At 38.7% G+C, this 26,971-nt stretch overlaps 1 protein-coding gene across 7 annotated transcripts in view; it reads left to right on the top strand.

Moving 5' to 3' along the window:
- Nucleotides 1–25,780, top strand: part of KIF13A (kinesin family member 13A) — a 119,005-nt gene extending 93,225 nt beyond the window's left edge. The window contains exons 21-40 of one of the 7 annotated variants that reach the window (XM_030041788.2): nucleotides 328–492; nucleotides 1,151–1,324; nucleotides 1,853–2,004; nucleotides 2,121–2,253; nucleotides 2,374–2,520; nucleotides 3,517–3,555; nucleotides 4,871–4,970; nucleotides 5,062–5,188; nucleotides 6,245–6,300; nucleotides 7,579–7,703; nucleotides 8,717–8,893; nucleotides 10,171–10,263; nucleotides 11,116–11,268; nucleotides 11,681–11,758; nucleotides 12,308–12,355; nucleotides 12,797–12,908; nucleotides 13,862–14,013; nucleotides 14,561–14,665; nucleotides 22,494–23,574; nucleotides 24,483–25,780. In XM_030041788.2, the coding sequence (XP_029897648.1) occupies nucleotides 328–492; nucleotides 1,151–1,324; nucleotides 1,853–2,004; nucleotides 2,121–2,253; nucleotides 2,374–2,520; nucleotides 3,517–3,555; nucleotides 4,871–4,970; nucleotides 5,062–5,188; nucleotides 6,245–6,300; nucleotides 7,579–7,703; nucleotides 8,717–8,893; nucleotides 10,171–10,263; nucleotides 11,116–11,268; nucleotides 11,681–11,758; nucleotides 12,308–12,355; nucleotides 12,797–12,908; nucleotides 13,862–14,013; nucleotides 14,561–14,665; nucleotides 22,494–23,574; nucleotides 24,483–24,766 (3,501 nt within the window). In that variant the 3' untranslated portion in view covers nucleotides 24,767–25,780. Of the gene's footprint in view, nucleotides 1–327; nucleotides 493–1,150; nucleotides 1,325–1,852; nucleotides 2,005–2,120; nucleotides 2,254–2,373; nucleotides 2,521–3,516; nucleotides 3,556–4,870; nucleotides 4,971–5,061; nucleotides 5,189–6,244; nucleotides 6,301–7,578; nucleotides 7,704–8,716; nucleotides 8,894–10,170; nucleotides 10,264–11,115; nucleotides 11,269–11,680; nucleotides 11,759–12,307; nucleotides 12,356–12,796; nucleotides 12,909–13,861; nucleotides 14,014–14,560; nucleotides 14,666–15,093; nucleotides 15,139–22,493; nucleotides 23,575–24,482 lie in introns of those variants that run through there. The other 6 variants (XM_041118304.1, XM_030041791.2, XM_030041789.2 and 3 more) reach the window with 6 other exon arrangements.
- The last annotated feature ends 1,191 nt before the right edge of the window (nucleotides 25,781–26,971 follow it).

The following is a 26,971-nucleotide window of genomic DNA, read 5'->3' as shown; positions in this document are numbered from 1 at the left end:
CGATTGCCTAGCTACTAAAATAGTAGAATAAAGTTCCTAGTATCAGTGTAGATAACTGAGCAACACCCAGCATATTAAGGTTCTGATGTACAGTCATGATGCTGTATATCTTTTCTGTTGTGTGTGAATTAAAAAGGTCAGTAGTTCTGCATACAAATAACTATTATTTTTTCATTCCTTTCTCCTCTTTTTTGACATTGTTGCTTTTCATTTGGTGGTTGAGAGTGGTTCAGTTCTGTTTCTGCACACCTCCTAGAGTTAGATATCTATCATCTTAATGTCTTTAAGTCTCTTGTGCACAGGTTCTTAGTATTTGTTGTGCCTTAGGTTGCAGGACGGTTGCATGTTGAAGTAATGCGAGTCACTGGGTCTGTCCCAGAACGTGTAGTAGAAGGAGATGACTCATCTGAGAACTCCAGTGAGAGTGGGAGTCTGGAAGTCATGGATAACAATGGAGAAATTATTCACAGAGCGAAAAAGCTCTCCTGCAGGGTAAGTGAGAACACATGATGGAGTTAACAGTTTCAGGCCTTTGTAACTATGTAGTCAGTCTGATGTAAAGTACTAAGCTACGTAGGCTATTGCTTGCTTAAAACTCTCTACCGAGAAAAGACTTCTGTTGTTCCAGTTCAGTGTAGGTCAGTCTGTGGCTTCCAGTGGCTGAATTAATTCGCATTAGTTTCTAGTATATGCAGGTCTGCATCATAAATACTGATGTTACAAGGACTGTCCTTGGCAGACACAGAAGGGGAAACAGTTTTTCTGTGTAACTTGAAAATTTAACAATGGGAACAATTTCTATGGTTTCTTTGATCATCTAATGTAGTATCTATGGGTAGTGTCTGTCTGGATCTCATTCTTCTGTGATGAAGTCGTTCATTCTCCACTTGAGCTTATCAGCTTCCTCAAAGAAAGCATGCACGTGGGTGGGCTAGTTAAGTGAATGTAACTGCTTTCCTTGCATCTGCACTTCTGTATATGCAAAATACAGATTTCCTAAACAGGGACATCGTTACAAAGCAATTGGAGATGTCCTTTAAAAATTCTTCTTGACTGTTGGTACTTTTGGATTAAATACTTAGTTTTTGAACAATTTACAACTGAAGAAGAAACAATTGTATTTTTGACAACATCTGTTTTGTCTCCTCAGGTAAAAATAAAAGAAGCAACCGGACTGCCACCTAATCTCTCCAACTTTGTCTTTTGTCAATATACATTTTGGGATCAATGCGAGTCAACAGTAGCGGCACCAGTGGTAGATCCAGATGTGCCTTCACCTCAGAGCAAAGATGCTCATTTTACAGTGACCTTCTCTCACTGTAAGGTAACTATTTTTATTATGAAATGGTGTTACCAGGAGGATGGTGTGTTTGAGATAAGCTATTTAGAATTTGAGCCTTGTTTTGCTGGGGGAAGAAAGAGGGAATCAAGTCATATAACTAATGACTCTTGACTATACTTTAGAATGCCATAATATTTCACTTCATCGCTTCTTCAAAATGCAGCAAAATGAAAAAATCTTTTAATTAGTGGTCTTTTAAATTCAGGTGTCATCTTTAATGCATGGGGGAAACTATAGTTTATGTAATGACATCTTATTATATACTTGCTTCGTAAGCTCAGTAACTTAAAAAAGATCATTCAAGCCGTGACATAGTTTTTATGGAAATTTTGCAGAAGCAGGAATTGCGGAGATGATATGTTTCACAACTTCCTTGACCAGAGTTGAGCTTTATGATCCAGACTGTATGGTTTTACCATGCAGGTAGTTGTTTAGTGTGTCCTTGCAAAGCAGTCGAGGAGATACAATTATTTCATTTGATTGGATGTGATTTGTTTTTCTCATTGCCAGGACTATGTGGTGAATGTCACAGAGGAGTTTTTGGAGTTCATTTCAGAAGGAGCTCTTGCTATTGAGGTGTGGGGTCACAGATGTACTGGCAATGGCAGCTCTGTTTGGGAAGTTGATTCTCTTCATGCTAAAACTAGGACACTGAGAGACAGGTACAAATAAATTACACATGAATGCTTCCATCAGCTTTCTGAAGGCTTTCTAATACTTGTGGTGCACAAAATATACTTTGAGGCAACCATTAGTTTTTGTGGGGATGTCTTTTTAGGTGGAATGAAGTAACTCGAAGAATAGAAATGTGGATTTCCATACAAGAATTGAATGAGATGGGAGAATATACTGCAGTTGAACTCCATCAGGCAAAAGATGTAAACACAGGGGGAATTTTCCAGCTTAGGCAGGTACATATCTTTTCCCTGTCTTCTTATTCATGCTTAAACTGATTCTTAATTTTATTCTTAGTTTCGCTCTGTTTTTTTTCTCTCTCTCTCTTTCTTTCTGTCTCTCAATTACCTGTTCAGGGTCATTCTCGCAGAGTTCAGGTGACAGTGAAACCCGTACAACATTCGGGAACGTTGCCTCTCATGGTAGAAGCAATTCTTTCAGTCTCTATAGGCGGTGTGACTGCCAGATCAACCAAACTGCAAAGGGGCTTGGACAGCTACCAGGTAAGACAGTTAATTTTTCATACTTTGGTTTGGTTTGGTTTTGCTGTTCTAGAGCCAGCCCAGCATAATTCGAAAAGGGACCTTAGCACACTGGTACATATGTTATTTTGCAGTTTTACACATGTTTGAGGTTAATACATATAATGTGAGCAAATGGTGCTAAATCTGCTTCTTTTTTTTGCTTATAACTCTGTGTATAACTGATAAAGTACCAGATGTGGTATTTCAATATATATGAGACAGCAGGAATATGGAAAGTGTTTTTACCTTTGTGTGTAGAGGTGATTAATGCTAGATTCCTAGTGCCATTAGTTTCCGTCCCTTACAGGGATGATGAAAGTTGTGGGTAAAAAGCAGAAAAAAAAGAAAATTAGTAGAGAAGATATCTTAGTGAGAGACTGTTTACCTTTTCAATAAGGACTGAGTTGTTATTTGATCAGAATCAAAAATAGCCATCACTGAATGTGAAAGGGCTACTTCATGTAGCAGAAAAAGTCCTTAAGAAGTATATATGACTTCAAGCTTATACTGGACAAATTAATATTGGAAATAAAGCGTGATTTTAACAGTGATGGCAAAGAACAAGTGAAATGGGCCACCCAAGGAAGCAGGGTGCCTTTTGTCAGAAGGGTTACATTCAGAACCACAAGTGATTATAACCTTAAATACAGATGAAGCTGTAAAACTTGAAGATTGGTTGTATGCTTGCTCAGTCCTTTTTCTGGCACAGTATTCTGTGGGGGGTTTTTTGTTTGTTTGTTTTTATATAAATATATTCACTAATACTCAAATCATGGCTGAGCTGCTGCAGTCTGTAATGAAAAAAAAATTTTCTACCTGTTAATATGACTTTGGTTATTTGAATGTTGCAATTTTAACATTTTGCAAGTTTGTGGCAGAAATGTTAGTATTCATGTTTTGGGGTATTTCTGTGAGTTTCTGTTGAGAGAAATGCATGTTTTTTTGTGTTTTACAAAATTTATTTTTTCCTACCAGAAAGAGGAGGATGATGGTGGTGATATGGATAGTTACCAGGTATTGCTGCTGTTGCTGTCAATCCTGTGGCATGGGGCACAGCTAATGCTAACAGCCAGCAACTTTTAAATGAACAAGCGTACTGGAGCGAGCAAAAGCGGCTTTGAAATACATATGTGCTGTGCATTTAAGAGGCTACCTGGGCTATAAAACACTGCTATTTCAGTTTACCTTGTGACTTCATACTCTTGCAGTGTGCTCTCTTCTCTAGTACTCAGCAGTCAGCTCTCCTAACTGGCTACATGAATTGCTATGTGAATAAAAGCTTGGAAACTTTAATTTAGAATGAAAACAGTTTCCAGTGAATATCATAGGGAAAAAAACAACCACCTGCAGCTGCAGGCATCTTTCCCAACCAAATTACACAGCATAGGATTTTTTGTTTGTTTTCTAAAGAAAACATCGTAACCTTCCAAGCTGTGCAGTTTTCCGAAATGCTTGTGGGAGAGAGAGGCGAGGATGTGAGTGGGGGGAATACAGAAGCTTCAGTAGAGCAATTTTTTTTATCTACACAAAACCAAACCTTGAACCTGTTTTTTTGTGTGGTAAGTTAAAAAAGACAGTGACAGTATAACAGAAGACTTATTTAAAAGGCAACAAAAGACAGAAAAGGAAATACCTAAAAAATGTAGAACACATATCAGACTTCTACATGGAAGACTCATTTCTAATAGGCAGCTTTACAGAAGTAAAACCAGTTAGGTGAGAATGCTGACATCCCTTAAGATAACATATTAGGTTTTACAGCAATCTCAAAAATATCAGTTAAGGTACTAACTTCTTGCGGGCTGTTTATGCGCTTCCTGACATATCACAGAGAAGAACGAACCAGATTTTCTGTGATACCACAAAGCATGATTGCATGATGGGTTTTGTTTGCATGAGAAATCTTTTAATTGCACTGATAGCAGCTGCTAGCAATAGAATTTTGTGCAGGTTTGAGGGTGTACTGACCTGTCTAATCTTCAGGAGAACTTATGATCAACTGTTGATACCTGTTTTTCCTATTCCATGTGCTATTAAAAAGTTTGATTCCCACTTCTGTGAGTAATTAGCCTATGGTGTATAATTCTGTTCAGCAACTGAGGCAAGTCACATTTTCTTTTCATCCTGTTGGAATTTGAGACTTGAAAGCAAATAAGCTTCCATTCATGGGTGATGAGGTACTTAATCAGTGTGCATGTCATTCGGGGAAAAAAGTTTTCTGCATCATGCAAGCTGTTTAATATCAATTCTGATTAAATTATCATGAAATCCACTGCCCTTTAACCTTAAGGACATAGTCTAATAACTTTATTTTCTCTTTCCATGTTAGGAAGAAGATTTAAACTGTGTACGAGAAAGGTGGTCTGATGCACTGATAAAACGCAGAGAATACTTAGATGAGCAGATTCAAAAGATCAGCAATAAACAAGGTTTGAAGCTTAAAGTCCCTGTCATAAGTACTTTATTCCTTACACCATGAAAAATGTATTTCATGCATAGTACTAATCTCTTTTACTGTAGAAAAATCTGAGGATGATATAGAACGAGAAGCCCGTCTGGTCGAACAGTGGGTAGGGCTGACGGAAGAGAGGAATGCAGTGTTTGTTCCAGCACCAGGCAGTGGAATTCCCGGTGCCCCTGCAAATTGGTATGTTCAGAAAAACCATTGGAGTGGTTAGCTTTTTCTACATGAACATTGCACCCTACAAGGTAAAAATCTGAGGATGCTCTAGAGCTTTCTACATTTTCCTGCAATACTACAAATTATACTCAGCTGGCATAAGGCTAGAAGGTCAGGTGCTGGTTTGAATGTAAGAAAGGTTCACTTAGCTGATGTATTACATAAAGTAGCTTTGACATAGCTTTCAATGTTTGAAAGTCACTTTTGAATTTAACATAGTATTTTACAATTTTACAAAATTCTGAGAAAGTTATCCTGTAGTTTGACTCCTTCCAGAAAAGGAGTGGTTCAAAAATGAATGGTAGAACATGTGATAATTTCACTGATACGGGGTGGGGAGGGAAGAAATTCTGACTTCAAAGGATGTGTTCTTTTCTGTTTCACTTGAATTTCTAATATATTTCCCTTTTAATTTAAATTTGTGTTTTAACTAAGATCATTGGAACTGACATGCAAAAATGAGGAATGCAACATGTTAGATTTGGGAAAGCATGGTCAAGAAATACGGCTCTAATCAAGTGTACACTGATGTCTCTGATAATACCTAATATCTCTTCTTCACTGGGTGAATGATGTAGTGATACTCTTTCCTCGCCATTTTTTCCCCTTATCCACCTGAAGCGTGCTGTGGTCATACAGCTGAAAGTGTATTTATTGCTATAAAGACTATGCCTTGCCAGTAGTTACATATCCAGTTGTTTGAAAGTTTGCTAACCTTTATGTATGAGATGACTACAACCAGTTAACTTTATAAGAAACAGAACAGGATGTTTAAAACTCATCCTCACAGCAACTGAAATGTGCTGTGTGGTGTGAATTAAGTTTTGGCAAAGCACTACATTTAGCTGCATGTGTAGTAAACAAAATACTGTCTGTACAACATAGGCATTCAGATTAGCCATCAAAATGTTGACTGCTTTAGTCATTGGTTACAGTAATGAATCTTGCATGGACATCTGTTTGCCCAAATTAGCTTAGGTATGAATTTGCCTTCCTTGTTGACAGCACGTTGTTTTGTTTCAGGATTCCGCCTGCAGGAATGGAAACACATATACCCGTCCTCTTCCTTGATTTGAATGGTATGTTGTAACAGCAGGTTAAGAAACCTGGGTGGAGGGGATTAGTTTGGATCAATAAATTGATAAATGGAAGAATGAATCTGAAATGTGTAAGAAATCAAACAAGTCCTGGCAATGGCACTGTCTGATATGGCTTGTAAAATGTTTTTCTTCTGATTCTGTATGTTGGAATAATTAAGCACAACTATTTTAAAATAAAGATAAAAATTGGGGAACATGTGAGTACAGGGATAGGCTGTGCAACAGAAAATAGTGTAAGAGAGCAAGCTTAGTTTAAATTGAACAGCAGATAAGAAAATCCTGTAAATGTTTTGATGTACAAATCCACATGTCATTAAAGCACTGATGGATAATCTCCCAATGCTTTCAGACCTCCTTCCACTCAGGCATCTATAGAGTGTTAAACAGCTGGTTTAATGAAGAGTGTGTTAGGACTATAACGAGCATTTTGTTAGAGAATCTGAACGTTCTCCCTTTGAAGGTATTTAATTTTACATGTGAGAAGACTATTGATATATATTCTTAAGACACAGATACACACTGTAAGCAACAAGAGACTAGAGTTAGCACCACGTTTAAGGACTGTTTAGGAAGCAAGTCTGTAAGTGTAAACTTGGACATAAAGCAGAGGAGGATCCACAGGCCTTGTCACATTCAGCACTGCAGTGGGCGACCAGACATGTTTATATAGGCAATACATTAATACCTGCTTTAGAAGCTGCTTTTGGAAAATGATATACGCTCTTTCCTTCATCTGTGCACACAAGGAATGTTGTTACTTGTTTTTTCATTATCATCAGAGATTAGCAAACAGGAGATCAAATAGGATATTTAAACAGATTGATGGATCATTGCACAACTTTTGGTTTTGTTTAGCTAAAAACCTAATGTAGCCAGAACTGCTATTCTCAATTTAAAGATTCCCTGATACATCAGAAGTGATTTAACTAAGAGATGAGCTGGTTAGGCTGACAGGTGGATAAATGAGAAATTTTCTGGCTGGGTAAGTTAATGTTATAAATACCTAGAAATAGTTTTGAATTCCATTTAGATTATGTGAGAATGTGTTCAGGCTGAGTCTTAGCCTGGTTTTACTTCCCTTCTTTTGTATGCCAAAATAGTCTTCAAAATACTGCATAGTAATAAGATTAATTAGGATTAAATGTATTATGAAATATGGGTAGGACTTTATTACAACTTTGTATTACAACTTTGCCTCTATATATTAATATCCTTTGGTATAAAACTATTTCATTCTTTGCACATTTGTTTCATTAGCTGATGACCTCAGTGCCAATGAACAACTTATAGGTCCCCATGCATCAGGAGTTAACTCAATACTACCAAAGGAGCATGGGAGTCCATTCTTTTATCTGCCGATCATAAAACACAGTGATGATGAGGTAAATTGTTAGCAAGCCTCCTTCTTGACAACTGCAGCTTATGTTAACACTTTCTTCTTATGTTTTATTTTCTACTTGTATGTATTTAATCATTATCTTTTTGTCTTAGAAGTACCATCTGTATCTAGTGCTGCCTTCATTTTCTGGCCTATTTATTTAGAATTTGAGAGGATATGACTTGTTAGCTCTTCTGCCTTAATTCAGAGGTGACAAGTCTTAGGTCTTCTTGGCAAAAGAATAATTCAGCTGCCTGACTCAAAATCCCTTTTTCTTCTTTCCTCACCCCTTCATCATTCCTCGTGCAGGCTCTTGATTCTTCAGAGAAAACCACTTCATTTATTGTGCACACTGGGCAAAGCTTAATATTTAAATAAAACTTTTTCCTTTGTAGTACACAATTACCTTTTTAAATATAAAGTTTGGGAATTGTTGGAAATGAACAGTTCTGAATCCATTTTGGAATTTATTAACTAATTTCTTCCACATTCTATGCCAACTCAGCCCATTGCTTAAGAGACCATTTCCAGAATAAATGGGACGCCAAATCTGGGGAGGAGGCAGGGGGAAGGAAAAAGATGTTCTGCAGGATGGGACCATGTTAATTCTGTATGGGCTGTTATAGCCTAATCCAACACAGATGGAAGACTTGACATTGAATTTAATAAACTTCTAATACAGTTGCAATAGGATTTGTAGTCCTTCCTCCAGTCTTGCTTCTGCTTTCCTTTCTGTCTCCAGCTGTGTGAAGATTTCCTTTTGGGGCAGGGTTTGCACAGTGCAGGGATTGTGCTCACAATTGTTTTCCCCAATATCTTAACACGTCTTTTATGCTGCTTCTGATAAATTCCTTACTATGAAAAGTAGGTTTGACTCCACTTTGTTCAACGACGCTTATTTTTCTCTCATTAAAAAATTGTTTTACTTCATGTTAAGTCATTGCAAATGATACCTGTTGTTAGAGTAATTGAATCTTTGATTTCCCTTTCCTTCCTCCACTTCATTTGTCTGCATAGGTTTCAGCCACCGCTGCTTGGGACTCTTCTGTCCATGATTCAGTGCACCTGAATAGGGTAACTCCTCAAAATGAGAGAATTTACTTGATAGTGAAGACTACTGTGCAGCTCAGCCATCCTGCTGCAATGGAACTGGTATTACGCAAAAGGATTGCAGCCAATATTTATAACAAGCAGGTAAGAAGTTAATATATTGTTTTATTATTATTAATTTTGTTTGACATCCTTAATTTTATGAATGTGTTTTCTTAGTTGCTTGCTTCATTTTTTGTAAGTTTGGTCCCTCCAATTCTTATGAAAGACAAATGAAAAATATGATCATTATAGGTTGCAGTGAAGCTGTGCTCTTCTGGTATATCCCTCTGAACTGTCCCATTTTTCAGCCTGATTTGGTTCAGAGTGTAAGAGGTGCTACTTCTGTAACAAAAAAGGAGTTCACCTTCTTGTCTATACAACTCAATGTTCTTTGATTCAGAGAAGTTTGCAGTAGCTTATCTAGTATAGGGTCAGTGTAGCCACTCTATCCCTGAAAGCATCTTTGGCACCTTCAAATGTTTAGCATAAACACAATATATCTTTTTTCTTCCTCTTTGCTGCTTTCTTGGTTAATTACTAACTAGGCTTGTTTCCCAGCATTACACAAATGTATACATTCTTTACCCACTTTTATGTGATGATCTTGGATAGGGAGTTTACTTTGGCCACAAAAGTGGTTGCTGTTCGCTTTGCTTTGCTGCTTCATTGGTTTAGACAATGAGGTGCTCTCTGAAATTATGTTCCTTTCTGTTTCCCGGGTGATTGAGACCAAGAGTGTATTTCAGAATTGCTTCAGATTTTGTGGTGCAATGGGGGGAAGAGCACAAAACAGCTGTTGTACTACTAAGCAACTTGCTAAGCAGCAGAATTCCATGCCTCTTGGCATATTGTCCTTTGCTAGTTTGGTTTGTCTAAAATCCCTTATTAGATGAAAGTTAAGTTTACAGTTAGTGATGTAAGTGCTAACTAACCTGACAGTGAAGCATGCAAAGCTTGTGATGACAACAGTGAAAACTCTGGTTACGATTTCAGTTACGGCTAGAAAGCAGAGTTATACTTTGCTATTGCAAAAGGAATTTTCTACCTGTTGAACAGGTGGCCGAAAAAATGAGAAATGTTGGTATCTGTGCATTAGAGACTTCTTACAGCCACAGTTTCTCAGTTACAAGTTACTACACGAGGATAGAGCATAAGTGCAAAATGGGAGGAAAATGTTACTGATTGAACTTAGTAGCATTGTATACTGAGTACAGGGCTGTAAAGAGTATTTAAAGGATCATTAATGCTAAAAAGGAACTTAGAGTCCTGAAAAATATGCTTTTGTGGTAAAATAATTTTTTGCATTGCAACGTTTTATTTCTTAGGATGCCATAAATGTCAATTATTGTTTTTATAATGATTATTTACTTTGTTTCTAGAGTTTTACCCAGAGCCTGAAAAGGAGAATATCCTTGAAAAATATATATTATGCCTGTGGAGTGACCTACGAAATAGTATCCAATATACCAAAGGTAAGTTACACCATATTTCTCTGGCAAATTCACTGAAAGGAACAGAATGATCTACTGCAGTGGGTGATACTGATTGGGAAGTAAATGTCCTGCTTTGCTGATGTGAGGGAGCTTGCCAAAGTGTATATACTGAAGTTCAGTGGTGAGATCATGTTTATCTTTAAACAGTTGAAAACTGTGGGGATTTTATTTTCTCTTCTACTGTGTTTAACTGAGTTCTTGTAGTAGAGCTATTTTTGAAATCACATTAGTGTCTACAGGGAGAATATAGAGGGTACTCAGAGGAATGTTCAGGTCAGTGAAAACAGAATAGCTGGGAGAATGAGTTCACAGGAATATAAACTTTTTTTATAGAAAAAGGCTTGAACAAATTGTAAATGTACTATAAAATTTATTTTAAAGGTAAACAAACTGGACAAATGAAAATATAAATAGTCTTGTCACCATGTAATTGTCACTTTTGTGCAGTGGTACTTAAATTTTAAATTCTAGGGAAATCACACAGCATATTTAAGATTTAGGAAGGAAGTTGCATTTACTAGCCTAGGAAGTTGTCATTAGTTAACCCTTAACATATGCAATCTCAGGTTATATATGCGTTATTTCTAGAAGTACACTGACTACAGCAAACGTGCAAAACTTCTCAAAGCATGACCTCTTCTTAGTTCAGCATCATTTACATCTGTATTGTAAAGTCCTGGATCATTGATTATAGTTAGGATTACTGATTAAGTTAAGGATTACCGATTCAAATTAATTTCTGGATTGAGATGGTCTAAAGAAGTGAATCAATACATTAAAAACAATAGGCTTTAATTTTTTAAAACTTCAGTAGTGTAACTTGTAATTTAGGCTACAGAAGAAATTGAGGATCGTGAGACCTTAGCACTGATGGCCGCGAGGAGTGAGAATGAGGGCACATCTGATGGTGAAACGTACATTGAAAAGTACACACGTGGTGTGCTGCAAGTGGAGAACATTTTGAGCCTTGAACGACTAAGACAGGCAAGGAAAAGGCACTTCTTGCATGTTTTGAACTGGATTATGAGAATTCAAGTAGAGATCATCTACTTGATCTTTTAAAAATATTAAGTGTTGCTTGTTTTTTAATTTGTTTTTTTTTCAGAGAACACTGGACAGATAGATGTAAGACTAAATTACTTCTGTGAAATACAGAATTCCAGTAGTGGTGGGTCTAGTAACTATAGCTGGCAATGGTACTCAGAACCTGAACAAGTAAAGGCCAAAGAATGAATTTCAGATGCAAATTTTGGTGGTTTTGCATGCAAATTAAGATTTGTAAATGCAAGCTCTGTTTGCTGCTGTTTGCCATACTGAAAAAAGTTTCTATCCTGCTTGATCATGTCTCATGAGGAGACCACAGCATTGTTTTTAGTGTGTTCTTTTCTTTATGCAGGCAGTCACAGTCAAAGAGGCACTCTCCACCAAAGCGAGAAACATCCGCAGAAGCATCAGCACTCCAAACGTCCACAATGTAAGGACGCTTTATCCTCTGGTAAATTAGTACTAATGGGGCAAGGGCGTGCTGTTTGTGTGCTGATGTAATGCTTGCACAACGTGATATGGTAATGATTGTCCTGAGGTAGGACTAACCAACCTCTAGGAAAGTTGTCATGAATGAAAATGAATCACTCAAAACCCATCCCCACAACTGTCCATCCTAGGAGATAACAAACTTGACAGAAAAGTGGGAAGGTTTGTTGAAATTCTTCTCCTTTTATAAGGATATTCATTTCTGAAGTAGTTTAGGATGACAGCTGCCCTGATTTAGATTACTTTTACTTCAAAGTCCCTCCAACTTTTTTCATAGTGTAAGGGATAGTTTCCATTTTGTGTGCATTTTATGTGTTCTCCTATCACCCACTCATAGAGTACAAACATAGCTGTCCTTATAAATAATCTTATCTGAAAAGAGGTAACAGAACAGTTGTTAGGACTACATGATGACAGTGTTTCCTCAAGGCATTATGTTTTATAAATACAAGGTAGGCATTTTGTCATTCTGCCTGTTGGTGTTCTGTAGGTATCCTGTAGCCGACTAGATCTTTCTGCCTGTGATGAAGATGATAAGGTATGTAAATGTGACAATAAACAGTGCACATTCTCAGATTTTTGCCCCCTCTTTGAAGAAAGATATATTTGAGAATTAAAAAAAAACCAGGAAAACAGTATTTTTAATGGTGTGTTTACATAATATATCTTCAAAATGCTGCACTAATTACGTATTATTTTGAATGAAACCTTCTTGTCCTCTGCTCTTCATATTAGAATTGTAGAAACTGATAATTTAAGAAGGGGAAAGTTACAGCAAAACTTAATATACTTCACTGAAAAGCTAATTCGCTTCTAAACAATCCATTTGTGTGAGGCAGAAAATTGTCTTAAATCAGTAACTTGACATTCCTTCAGTTTATTTAAAAAAAAAAAAAAAATCCTACCTTTGAGTTTACCTATATAATTTTTCCATGTTTGCCTGTATCAGCATGCATATTTATGTATTTTTGTTTCTTAGGGTTGGTCTGAAAGTCACCTAGATATATCTGACTGTTCTTCCAGTTATCAAGATGTATCATGCTATGGTACTTTACCCAGGGAGTCGCCTCGCAAGAGCAAAGATGGCAGTGGTGAGACTTGAAAGTATATACGTAATGACAGTGTTTGTGGTTTTTTAATCACTGCATTAAACTGAAAATTAAATTCTCAGTGCTCTTTTTTTACTAAATGCATTATCCAGCTCCTTGCTTTAGCAGCTAAACATAATCTGGAAGTAGGGGAGAAAGGGAGAAATGCACGAAGATATCCAGGAAAGGACGGGAAGTTGGGGGTGTCCAAAAGACCAAGAGGAGGGCAGAAGAACAAGCTAAATGTGAATCAAAATAGTAGAAGAAAAAGCAAAACAAAAGAAACAAAAAGGAACTGCTGTTGGTTTATGAATTTGAAAATGAAGATGCTTTTGTTAAAGTGGGAAGGGTCCTTTTGCAGGTTCTTCACATGATTTGGATATTTGCTCTGCCATGTCAGTGTGTCACAGGTGCCTTATTTTCTTCAGGTCAAATTTTAATATGATGTTCTTGATCAGGCAATACAGGTAGAGATAACTGCTGCAATAAAGTGGGACTGAGAGTTTATTCGTTGCTTCCTTGCCTATAATTTCATTTTTGATCATCCTGGTCATGCAGGATTGCTGCCTGGTTCCAGGACAGAGTTGCAGTGTTGTGGGCAGAGGTCAGGTGAGGCACAGGAAGCAAAGAGCTGTCGGTTCCAGTTTCAAGGACATTTCTTACTGGTTTTATGACTGAGATGAAAAGGAGAAATATTGGAACCTCAGAATGGAGGGGGCACATACTGCAATTCTCTGCTTTCCTTCTGTTTCCACACCTCTCTGAGGGATATAATCTCCCCTCGTTGAGTTCTGCGTTATCTCATGGTTGGGCCAGTGGTTGAATACTAAAATATTGACATTTTTCTGTAGCCAGCAACTTGCCAAATGCGTGGCTTAACCTTCAGTTATTTTGAATTATACTCTTGCAGTCAAGATATGAAGAACTGAAATACAGTATTTTTTTTTTTTACCTAGGTGTTGTAGCAGAGAATTCCCATGCTTTAATGGCCAGCCCTTTTAAAGCATTTTCTCCTCAGCCACCAAAGTTTTTCAAGCCCTTAATGCCAGTGAAAGAGGAACATAAAAGGAAGACCCCCCTGGAAAGCCGACCTCTGCTTAGTCAAGAGGTAATCTTTGAAAACCACCTGTTTTTTAAAGGAGATGGAGTGATTTTTGTGTACTTGGCAAATCGTTTGCAGCATGCATCTGTTGCTATAGAATTTTGTAATTATCTGGTAAAATTAACCAGGCTGTCCTTTATATGTGGTGAGGTTTTGGTGTTTGGTTTTTTTACCTGAAACACTGGGAGGTTTTTTTCACTTCTTGTTAAGTATTCTCCTTTACAGGGTACTTCTGTTCTATTTGGAAGTAACAGTAACCTGCATTTTTTTTTTTCTCCAGCAAGATGTTGGTGTGTCTTTTCATAGATAAAATGTAATTCTGTGAAACAGTGTTCTAGGGTGTTTATAATTCTGACCTTTATTCCTCAACCTAAAATTCTGTGGGGAGGAGCGCATAAGTCTCTCTACGTATTAACTTGAATTTTGATGTATAAATGGCCAGCGTGGGTGTTTCAGTTCCATCATGTGTTAATGCCTTTTTAACTTGCATGCATTTAATGCTGTGGTCAGAGTTGTGGTTTGTGTGATGTGTTGTGTGTCTTAACCTTTGCAGAGCATGCCTTCATCTCGGGTGCATTGCGCTGGCTGTGTTGTGCCTTCAGGAAGTAATGCCAGCAGCATGCCTGTAGAAAGCAATAGCATACGTGAGGAAAAGATTGTAAGTTTTGTACCAGTTTCTGTTATGAGGCCTGGTGGTGGGCTTAGGGCCGTTTGGTGGTGGGCTTAAGGCACTTAATGCTACTGCAGCAGAAAAAAGGTGCAATGTGGATATAATCACTTGTGAGTGATTGTAACTAATGGTTATAATGAACAGTTGCTTGCCTGGCTTGCAAACGCATTCTGTCATTGGAACTAACTCAGTTGGGTTTTTGCATTTTGGGTTTTTTGTTTTGTTTTGGGTTTTGGTTTGTTGTGGGGTTTTTTTTGTTTGTTTGGGGGTTTTTTTTTAGTATTCGTATGTGATTTGTCTTGTGGGGTGGGTGGGAGAGGGGACGCTTTAGATTTTACAGGGCACAAATGATCAAGTAAAGGGTGGTTTAGTGAACTATGTTGTTGTCACTCTAATATACCTTGTATGTTACCCAGATTTTGTGACTATACCCCAGAGTAAATGGAATGATCCCTTTTGGTGTAAGTAACCATGCATTTAGGTGTGGGTACACTATAAAAAGCTTCTCATTGCCTGATGTGGAAGTAATATGACTAAAATAAGACTGCCGCTCTTAATTAACCTGCAGCCCATCTTCGTCATAATTCAGGCGGTGAATTGAGGTGGAGGGCTTTTATTTTAATCTTTACTTGCCAAACCCTTTTTTCACTGCTGCTTCAACAAAAGGTGTATTATTGTTTCTGCTGTATGATGGACTTGGTTTTTGGGCTGTGGAACATGGCTGTAAATACTCGCTTTAATCAGAGCTTTAGATTTAAAATTCAGAACCTTCAAATTATTTCCCGTAAGTATTGTAGGCCTCTTGTACCACAAAGTGCTAGTGATGGATTCTTCCTATTCAACAGTTATTTTCATTCCTACCATATAGCCAAGCCATTAAAAAAAATCTGTTCTAGATTTCTAATGCTATTTTGTTGTACACCAAAGTATCCTGAGTGTTCTGGTGTATATATTTGAAGCTTGGTTGCTGTTTTTGGGTAGCAGCTGTTTTATTCTCAATCATGTTAATTTTCCATAAGGTAGCTGGCATGCTGACTCACACTGAGTCACTGATCCAAATAGCATGAAGGTATTTGGAAGACAAAGTCTTCCAGTGGGTTGAAAAACATCCTTTGGAAACTAAATTGTGACAAAATTTTCCATAGCAACTTCAGGGCAGTTTTAATCCCTTGAGTAATAACAGGGTCCCACCCCCTGCATGCCCTGAATTAGCCCAGGCATTTGCCTGTGCTGTTTTCCAAAGATAAGCAGAAGCTTTCAGAGCTAGAAAAGGCCAACATCCTGCACCAGGCTTTTCCAATTAAAATGGAACTGATTCATTGAACACCATAAACCTCATGTAGCCAACAGGGCCCTGGAAAGAGCTGTTCTTTCAGTTCTCAGCTGCTTGCACCTACCCTTGCACTGACTTCTTCCTCGCATCAACATAGCTTTTTGTTTGATTGCATGGTAAATCAGATCAAGGGAACTGATCCATCCAGCTGATGTCTAGACTACCATAGAGTTATATTTCATTTGGATCTACTCCCCTGTCTGATCACCTTACAGACACTTGAGTGGGTACTGGGGAGGCAGGCAAGGACTAGCAGCCACTAGTTAGGAGGAGGTTGAGTCGGCTACTTTGCGTGGACCTGCCAGCTTATGGCATCAGGTTTATCAAATGATGGCTTCTGGGTTTTTTTTATCACTTTAGGAAGGAAGCCTTTGTAAGATGTAGGCTTCCCAGGCTACCCCACGTTTTTCAGAGCGGGAGCAAGTCTATGTTTTAACTAGGCTGAAGTAGAAATTTCACACATTTGAATTAATAGTGCTTTCAGAACGAGTTCAGAGATTACACTAGGACAGTGTCATGGCTCCGCATGAAACTTCAGCTGTCTGCTCCTCTCTATCTGATTCGTAGTAAAGTTTTCACATTATTAATCAATACCATAAATGATTGCTCCAAGGTACAGAGCCTCATACTCCTAATTAATCACTGGATGATTGGTGTCGCTTCAGGTATGATGCTCACTTGCATCTTACAGCATGTAAAAAATGCCGTAGAAATAACGTGACTAAACATAAAGGAAGCTAGTAATTTTGACTAGATTAATGTTCTGCATCTAAGTTGGCTTAATAATGATGTTTGGGGTTTTTCTTATGTTTTTCTGGGATCTGTTCTTAACTTTTCTTGAATATTCAAAACACATCTGTCAAGGGAAGAAAAAAAAAAGCAGTTAACAAAAAATATTTTTAATCAATTGGCTTGAAATAGAGCATTCAACCTAAAATTTCAGAAAGTACTTCCACATGTGCTTAATATCACAACTATTTCAAAACAGCATGACATAAGGGCACACTCTATATAGTATGTGAGTACAGTGGAATATGTTAAGGTGAGATGCAGTGTTTTCATATTGAGTGTATTTGAATACTGCCTGCAATTAACACGTCTAAGGGGGCTGTGGCTAAGAGCAAATCCTCCTAGCAGGTGATGAAAATTGAAGCACCAGTGATACAACCACTAAATAAGTATTACTGGTTTTTAAATTAGTAAAATGGGAACTAGCATCATTGAGGTTACTTGAGAGCTGTAATTTAGGGATCTGAAAATTCAGATACTTAACTTTTAACTACACTGTGTTTGTTGCAAAGCAGGTGTAGGGAAGCTGCTTTGTGTTCTTGCTTACTTGCTGCTATTGCGAAATCTAGATGTATAGTTTTCTCTCCTTAGTTCTTGCTGGCACGTTCCTACTGTTACCAGTTCTTAAGTCTGTTTTTCATTATGGTCTTTCTGTTACTTCCCAAGGAAGTGGCTGCAGTTTCTTTACCAATTTTTCAAGGATTTTATCTTTATCTACCAATAGCCTGAGCGGTACAAGGTAGCTTCCTTCTTTTTCCCCCATATTTTACATCCACAGGAATTTGAAGAACCCTGAAATTGCTTTGTTCTGGAATTTCCCAATTGGGAAGCTCAAGAGGAGCTTTGAAAGGAAATATTTCTTGTCCCCACAAGGGGTATCTTTTGTCTGTCACAAGGTGATGTCTCACCACATATTTGCAGCATTCTTCACAACCCACGTTCTAGTAATAAGACTGCTTCTCTGTACCTTATTTTTTTGTATTTATGATGATAGATAACCCTGAAACGACACACGACTGGCAATGTGGTTACTTGTTTGACTTTTCCTAATGAAGTCACCAATGTCTGTGTGTCTGTAGAGCCATTTCTCAGTTGCAGCACCTCTTATCCAGCCTGATTCTGAAGAGAGACCCTGTGTGTACTAAGAATTTTTTTTTTTCAGCCGAACAAGGAATCTTGCAGGATTTGAAGGAGAAACAAAGAACTCTGTTATGACAGTGCCTTTTGGTTTCAAGTGAATGTTTAGCTAGTACCACTAGAAATATTTCCTTCATGAAATGCTTATCGGTTTGGAGTTCATATAATATCTTAAACCCACCATATTTGATAAAACACTGGAGTTTGTAATATTTTGAAAAAAAACAAACTACAAGGTTCTTCATAGAGCAACACTTACTTTTACATAAGTAATAAGGGTGAAAGGGAAGGATTAAGCAGAATAATTGAGAAAATGTTGCTCAGAGATGAGCAACAGGTATACTCCAATATGCAGAAAAGATGCTTTGCATAATGCTTTAGTGCTTAGAAGGGTATTCATAGTCCCAATGAAGTGGATGTGAATTTTGTCCATTACTTTTAAAGGGACTACCTGTACATTTCAGATCTAAAGAACAAGGTTTTCAATAATATAAATCATTTCAATAGTCTTCTGTGACATTTTGTAACACTCTTACCCCTCTGCAGAGAAGTAAATAATTTCAAAATAAAGCCTTCATCCAAATTCTGTATGAGAAATAACTCTGAAGCAGAGCTGGAAAAACTACTAAGGAAAGGATGCCAAGCCTTTACTTGAGCAAATATTAATAATCTGAGGTCTAGTTGGATTTGTCAGATATACATAGACAAGTAGAGGCATCTTCTTCAGATACTGATTTCTCTGCCAGCAAAAATTTAATATTATTGGAAATCTTGATTCAGCTTAAGAGGCCATTCTGCATGGGTAGTATGACTGAATTATATCTGCTATGAGCTTGAACATGGTAGGAATGAAAATGAGACCTTGTTTATAGATAAGGGCCGTAGTGAGTAGTGATCACTTCACTGGTATTCTGCATTTTTTTAAGTCATGTAGAATATCTTTACAGTTGTTTGGTTTTTTTTTTTTTTAAATCAAACAAAAACTGGGGAAAAAAAACACCTCCGGGTTCGGAGAAAGACCTTGTCACATAAGCATATGTTTCCTAATATATACCTACAAGGGTGTTTTAGGTAATTGCACTGCTGAATGGAGCAGGGGAACTGGTCACAAATGACTTGGAGAAGGCCAAGGTACTCAATGCATTCTTTACTTCAGTCTTTATCTGTAAAACTAGCCTTCAGGAATCCCGAGCAACAATACCCAAGGGAAAGCATGGAACAAGGAAGACTTAGCCTTGGTAGCGGACCACCAGGTTGGGGAGCACTTAAAAAAAAAATGCATGTTTTTTAAGTAAACATACCCTCGAGTGCTGAGGGAGCTGGCTGATGTTATTGCAAGGCTGCTCTCAATTATCTTTGAATGTCACGGCAACTGGGAGAGGTTTCTGAAGACTGGAAGAGAGCAAATATCACTCCTGTCTTCAAGAAGGACAAAGAAGAACAATTCAACAAACTACAGACTGGTCAGCCTCACTTCTATGTCTGAGAAGATGATGGAGAAAATCCTCCTAGAAAGCATTTCCAAACACATAAAGGACAAGTAGGTGATTGGGAGTAGTCAGCATGGATTTACGAAGGGGAAATCATGCTTGACCAACCTCAGTTGCCTTCTACAATAAGTTGACTAGCTTGGTGGTTGAGGAGAGAGCAGTGGATGTTGTTTACCTTGACTTTCGTAAAGCTTTTGACACTATCTCCTAGAACGTCATCGTAGATGGGCTGACAAAGTACAAGTTAGATAGGTGGACAGTGAAGTGGATTAAAAACTGGCTGAATGACTGGGCCCATAGGGTTGTGATCAGAGGTGCAAAGTCCTGTTGGAGGCCAGTAACAAGCGGTGTACTCCAGGGCTCAATACTGGGGCCAGTACTGTTCAACACATTCATTAATGACCTGGATGACTGGACAGAGTGCACCTTCAGCAAGTTTGCAGGTGATGCAAAACTGGGAGAAGCAGCTGATACACCAGAGGGTTGTGCTGCTATTCAGAGGGACCCCAACAAGTTGGAGACCTGGGCAGAGAGGAATCTCATGAAGTTCAACAGGGGGAAATGGGAAGTCTTGCATCTGGGCAGGAATAACACCAGGCACCAGTACATGTTGGGGGCTGACCAGCTGGAAATCAGCTTTTCCTAGAAGTACCTTGGGGTCCTTGTGGACAAGCAGCTGGCCATCAGCCAGCAACGCACCCTTGCAGCGCAGAACACCAACAGTATGCTGAATGTCGCCAGCAGGTTGAAGGAGGTGATCCTTGCTCTCTACTCAGCACTAGTGAGGCCATATCTGGAGTATTGTGTCTGGTTCTGGGCTCCTCAGTACAAGAAAGGTATGGACTTCCTGAAGTGAGTCCAGCGAAGGGCCACAAAGATGATTAATGGCTTGGAGCATCTGACATAGGAGGAGAGGCTGGGAGCCAGGACTGTTGAGCCTGGAGGAGACCAGGCTCAGGGGCATCTTATCAATGCATAAAAATACCTGATGGGAGGGAATGAAGACAAGGCAGACTCTTCTCCGTAGTGCCCAGTGACAGGACAGGAGGCAACGGACACAAATTAAGGCATGCAAGGTTCCATCTGAACACAAGAAAACACTTTTTTTACTGTGAGGGAGGTCAAACACTGGAATGGGTTGTGCAGGGAGAGGTGGTGGAGTCTCCATCCTTGGAGATACTCAAAAGCCACCCAAGTGGACAGAGTCCTGGACAGTCTGCTGTGGGTGACCCTGCTTGAGCAGGGGGGTTTGGACTAAATGACCTCAAGAGGTGCCTTCCAACCTAAACAATTCTGTGATTATTCTGATGTGCAAACTGAACAAACCTGTTTGCTGTCTATGTATTTGAAGCTTTGTTGTACAGTTATTTGATCAGTCTTGGTTATTATGAAGTATAGGAAGCATTTTCAAGAGGATGTTTATCTTAAACTTGATGTATTGGTTCTCAATGTATTGGTCATCTGCTTAAGTATTGTGCTTTTTCCATCATTTATTCATGGCAGGTGTCTGAAAGCATGGAACTACTTTAGATATCATACAGGATCTGCTTTGATCAGTAGTTGAAATCCATGATGCAGATAAAGGAATAGAGGAGTAATAGGTGCTTGAGTTCCTCTAAACTTTTAAGTACTTCAGCAGTTTTCATTTTTTTGAAAATACTATTCTTTCGAGTAGGAATTTGCTGTAAACTAACCATTTTTAATATATGTGTGTGTGCACATAGATAATGTGTATATAGAATCATAGAATCATTTAGGTTGGAAAAGACCTTCAAGATTATCAAGTCCAACCATCAACCATGCCCACTAAACCATGTCCTGAAGTACCCCATCCACTCGCTTTTTGAATACCTCCAGGGATGGTGACTCAACCACTTCCCTGGGCAGCCTGTTCCAATGTTTGACAACCCTCTCAGTAAAAAAATTTTTCCTAAATCTCCCTTGCCTCAACTTGAGGCCATTTCCTCTTGTCCTATCTCCAGCCACCTGACAGAAGAGACCAGCACCCACCTTGCTACAACCTCCTTTCAGGTAGCTGTAGAGAGCGATAAGGTCTCCCCTCAGCCTCCTCTTTTCTAGACTAAACAGCCCCAGCTCCCTCATATGTATACATATGCTTATATGTGCATATATATGTATAAAGAAATACATATATTTATATGAAAAACTAAGTACTTAAAAGGAATCTATGTAGAGTCCTGCCTGTAGTATTTTAAACTGGGGGAGGAGCACAACCATGTTGCTGGGGTTTTTCTCAGATGCATCTTGAGAGACTGAAGTCCTCAGCTTCAGGTGGACTCTGTGAAAGCTGCGTTTGTGGGCTGGTCACAGTGCATCACCACTCGTTATCAAAGGAAAATTCGGGGAGCTACCTCCAAAGTCTGCCAGGTTGATTAGTGTCACTTACTTCCCTCCAAACACGTACATGGATGCTCACGAATGCTTCCTTGAAGATTTTCTGTGATAATTGATCCTTTTGCCTTTATTTTCAAACATCATGAACGTGTTCAGGTGTGATAGCTAGGAGGAAGCAAAATTATCTAGCCTCACTGGTATCAGATTAATAGAAAATCCCATTGTGCAGGATAGTTTATATCAATATTTTACTAATCAGTATTGCAGTGGAGACCCTCTAAGGTGTCTTCTATTCATGTTTATCTTGTTAGGTGGTCAATTAGCTCTATAGAATACCTTCAATAGGTTTAATTAATCTAAATCATGGGGAAAAATTTATAATACATGGCTTTAGAAAGCTGAGTATGATGAAAATATGTAAACATATAACTTTTTCATGTTATGAGCTTTCCTTATGCCAAACTTTATTGCTTTACGCTTGCTGAACTATTTAGAATTCATCTTTTATTTTATAAAAATTGAATAGCTCAGTGTAGACAGGATATGTTCCCAGCACCTCTTTTCAGAGTTGTCTTCCATTCTTCAATTAAAGAATATTAAAGGTGTATATTTCTCCACATTCAGACAGGAAAAAATCAAGGAAAGTTTCTTTATTTTGAAAACTTAACTGTCATAGGTTCCTAATCCCACGCAACTCTCTCTTCTTTTGCAGGACTCCGAGGAGGAAGACAGTGAGTTGGAGGCCATTAATAAGAAGCTGATAAGTCCACAAAGTTTTCAAAATTTCCGGCCTTATGTACCAGAGGAGTTTGCTGACTTCAGTGTTTACAATGCTAGCCTGGAGAACAGGGAATGGTTTTCTTCTAAATCAGACTTCATGAGTTCACGTGTTCTTGAGAAAGAGGTATCCCGCAGCCCCACCACTAGCAGTATTACTAGTGGCTACTTTTCCCACAGTGCCTCTAACGCTACTCTGTCTGACATGCTTGTTCCCTGTAGTGATAGCACAGACCAGCTAGCCAGTCACATGAAGGAGCAGGACTCTAATGATCCCTCAGGATCATCTCTTGCACATGATGTAAGATCTTCTTCGAACAAGGAATGTCGAGAGTCAGAAAAGGAGTTAGTGAGAGAAAAGTTACCTGTGTTACCACTGAAAGAAAACAGTGCCTTAACAGAACAAGTATCACTGTCCCTCAATGCCACTGACAGAGACTCTGAGCAGTTACCCAGAGCTGGATCGCTTTCAGCTTTAAGTTCCTCGGATGGCAAAAGTACTTGTCATACAATTGAATTTTCAGCGCGTGAAGCAACAGTTGAGCACACGACGGACATTCTGGAAGATCACTCCTTTACAGAGTTCATGGGCGTCGAAGATGGCAAGGACTTTGACCATTCGACAGCTCCGCAGTCGTGTTCCCTTGTGTCCTCTAATGGAGCGAGTTCCTCGGAGTTACCCCAAGGTGCTGACAAGGAGCAGAGCACGTGTGTGGGCCAGCTGGGCTCTGCAGACGCTATGGAAAGCCCTTTGTGTTCTGTACTGGTAAAAGAGACTTCAGACCATGAGACTTACCCTGATACTTCCGTAGATGATTTTATTGGAAAGGACCACTTGGATGGTTCCGACTGTGAAGAAGGTGCTTCGGCAGATCAAGCCCACATCTTGCCTAGCTGGGTGGCAGTGGGTGAACAAGTCTGTGTTGGAAGTAATAAGATGGGCACGGTGAGATACGTTGGAACGGTGGATTTTTCAGCTGGAATCTGGGTTGGAGTTGAACTAAATATTCAGCTGGGTAAGACTAAATATGGTCTGGGTTACCTGTGCAGTTAGTGTGATCTATTTTAAAACTTAAACTACAATCATATGCTGTTCAGTCTTGGGAAATGCCGTTAATTTCATATAGGCTTGGAATCTGATACACCCAGTTCTAGGCTTTATAGGAATACTTTGCTATAGGTTAATTTTTAACTGTATTATAGCCCTGTTCTTCTCGCTTTATGCAGAAAAATGCTTTTGCATGTTGTGCTGGTTCCCGTTGGTACTCATCTATTTTTATAGATTAGAAAAACAAACAAAGCCTAAAATTGGCTGATTTTTTTTAAATCAACGTGCATGTCCGTTGTTAGTACTGCCCACAAACATGACTTGTCAAATAGGTTTTCTGTCTGTAGCTTTCAGAGATTTTTTTTTTCTTTTTCTTTTTTTCCACTGGGGAAAGCTTAATTAGAGACCACAGGTTTTCTTTAACTTCAGTTTGATGGGGTCAGAAAAAGTCAATGCTCTGCATTTGGGTTACAAGACTCCTACAGAAATGCTTCAGATCTTTTTAAAAGGTGATGGTCTTAGTAGTTTAATAGATATTAACACTGATAGAAGTAGTTCTTCTGGCAGCTAAGTTTTAAGCTTTGTCAGCAAGTGGTTTTGAGGATAGTTTATTTTGTAAAATGAACAAATGATTGACTTTTTAAACTGTTAGTTAACAAAGTAATATTTTAGGAAATCATCTTTTTGGTCACAATTCAAGCCATCCTTTCCAGGTTTTGTTCTCCCTAGTGTATGGTATGCATCTGGCTTCATCGCTCAGCATTAAAAATCTTGACTCTTTGACAGATAACCAAAGGTATTCACACTTCAACGCTACAACTGTATGTGCTAATGAAAGTAGCAGCAGCTAATTCTGTGCATTTATTTTCATTGAAGGGAAGCATGATGGAACTGTAAAAGGCAGAGAGTACTTCCACTGCAAACCACGACATGGTGTCTTTGTTCGTCCTGGGCGCCTCAGCAAAGCACCAGCTTCCGCAAGGAAATGGAGTAGCACTTCACGGTCTCAGGCATCTTCCACGTCAGAGAAACGGAAAAATTCCATGCTTCAAGGCTCATCATCCACTCCTAAAACAGGAGAAGTCATCTGCCATTCAGGAGATGCAGCGGCTTCTGCTTTTTCTAGGAAACAGGAAAACGGGAAATCTTGGATTAACTAAACTGCCGTATTTTTGCACTTACTACACGCATCACTGTGTAGAAAACTTTATGGATTTTTGGAGCTATTGTACATTTTAATCTGTCCATACGGAATGTGTATTCTCTAGAGTCCTTGACTTAATTCTCTAATTTTTTATAAATAATATATATATTATATATATATATGAATGTGTATCTATAGTTTGTCTGCCCGTGGGCAGATACGGCTGCACACTAAAATACAGTTAAAGCTGATCTGTAGATAACTGAGGTACTGGACTATTTGTTACGCAACAACTTGGGAGATATATTTTAAACAACAAAAAATATTTTATTGTGGAAAAACCAGGATGTAAATCCGTATTTGGAAAAAAAAAGCTACGGTTTGCTGTTCTTAATTACCAAAGAACTTGTTTTAGACTGACACATTTGCTGTTTAAATCTTTCTATTGTAAAGGTTTTAACTGATAACTTGGTGCCATGTTTCTTTTAGTCACTGGGCACCGTGCAGCCTTATGTTCTGTGTTTAAGCACACTGAAATATCCAACTGCTTCATATTTTTTGTCTTCCTAGAGGCCTGCCACTGTGCTGACTTGGCATTGGATTGAAATGACTAACAATGCCCGAAGCTATACGTCTGGCATTTCGTACGTTAGCATAAGCCAGCTGGGCAGTTTGACTGCAGAAACAGTATTACTGCAAGGGCGTGAGAGGACAACGTTTTGGGGGTTGGGGGGCTGGTGTTTGGTTTTTTGGGTGTGGGGGGGAAATGAGGAAACAAAGAAGCAGTAAATGGATCATGACTGCAAACTTTGCACTTGTTACTTGCTGGTTATTATCAAGATGAAATAGAACCTGCTAAAGTAATTTTAATCTGTAAAGTTTATTTTAATAATGGGAATGATGGAGGGATTTATGTCTGGTGCTCATGAATTCCTAAGAAGGTTGTTCCACATGTAGATACTGTAGATGCCTGTACAAGCGTTCTGGATGTTTGTAAAGTAACACGGTAAAAAAAAATGAGTGAAGTGAATGGCCTGCTGTATCTGTTCTTCTTTGTTTCTTAGCAATTGAATGATTGAGATACCTGGGACCTTACTGATAAGCTGCTGTTCTTTCTTTGATTGTTGTGTACAGTAAGCGGACTCTCGTATTTTACTATTTACTGTAAAGAACTGTAATTTATATACTGCCATACTGTATTTAATTGGTACAGACCTATTGTGTGTTAGAATACAGACTGTTTACTTGGGATTTAAAAAAAAAGTAATGTTTTGCTTGTATTTGGTACAATTAGGTTTCATGGTCAAATAGTAAGCTGTTTCTAGCTGATGGTGCTCAGATGTAAAGTACTTTGTAAGAATGCTGAAGGACAATACGATTGGAGTGGAAGACTGGATGGTATTAACCTGTTCTAACACTGACCAATTCATGCAGCGTCAGAGCAGAATAGCAGCTCCTGTGGATACACATTCCTCACCTGCTGCTTTCCCTGCCCTTCATAGGAGGGGAAGCGGAGCTGGGGAACTCCTGCCAGAGAATGGTGTTATGTGGGTCAAGGGGAGACGGGACAAGTTCCTGGAAGACAGACATGACAGACTCATTGCTAAATATGTGAATGCCTCAGCTGAGTACAACACAGTTGGCAGCTGGGAGGGTAATGTGCTTGGGGGTGGTGAAAGCAGGGGGTGCGAAGTTCAGTGTACTTGCCCTTGACACAGCTTTTGGCTCCTCTGAGATGGCATTCTTACTTGTTAATTGATTTTGGTGAAATTAATATCTTTGCAGAACACTTCATACTTCTGGTGTCCACCTAGAGGTGCTCTCGCTGCATTAATGATACTACTGCTGGAGGGAATTACCATAATGGCAAAAAACATGCTTTGTGCAGAAGTATTTTATCAGGCACAGGTGCTCCTAGAACACTGCCAGGTACCTACCAGGCACCACAGTCTTCAAGTTACTTTTAGATGTCACTTTGATCTTTTAATAATGCTTTTTAGAAAATACTCGTGTGTGTGTGTGTGTGTGTGTGCACATTTGCATAAGCATGTTTCTCTAAGGCCACTACAACCAATTTTGAATGCTGATGTGGCCATTTTCTTAGGGCAAAGATGCAGTATTTACACTAGATGAGCTGAACCATGAGTCTTCATGGTTTCAGACCTTTGAGAGTACAGAATACATGATTCCTTAAGAAACACTGGAATAATTTTGCTTCTTG

This window comes from Aquila chrysaetos, chromosome 18, assembly GCF_900496995.4.
Source record: "Aquila chrysaetos chrysaetos chromosome 18, bAquChr1.4, whole genome shotgun sequence".
NCBI classification, from domain to species: Eukaryota; Metazoa; Chordata; class Aves; order Accipitriformes; family Accipitridae; genus Aquila; species Aquila chrysaetos.
Note: the sequence above shows the minus strand (reverse complement) of the source record. Positions and strands in the feature narration are given on the sequence as shown.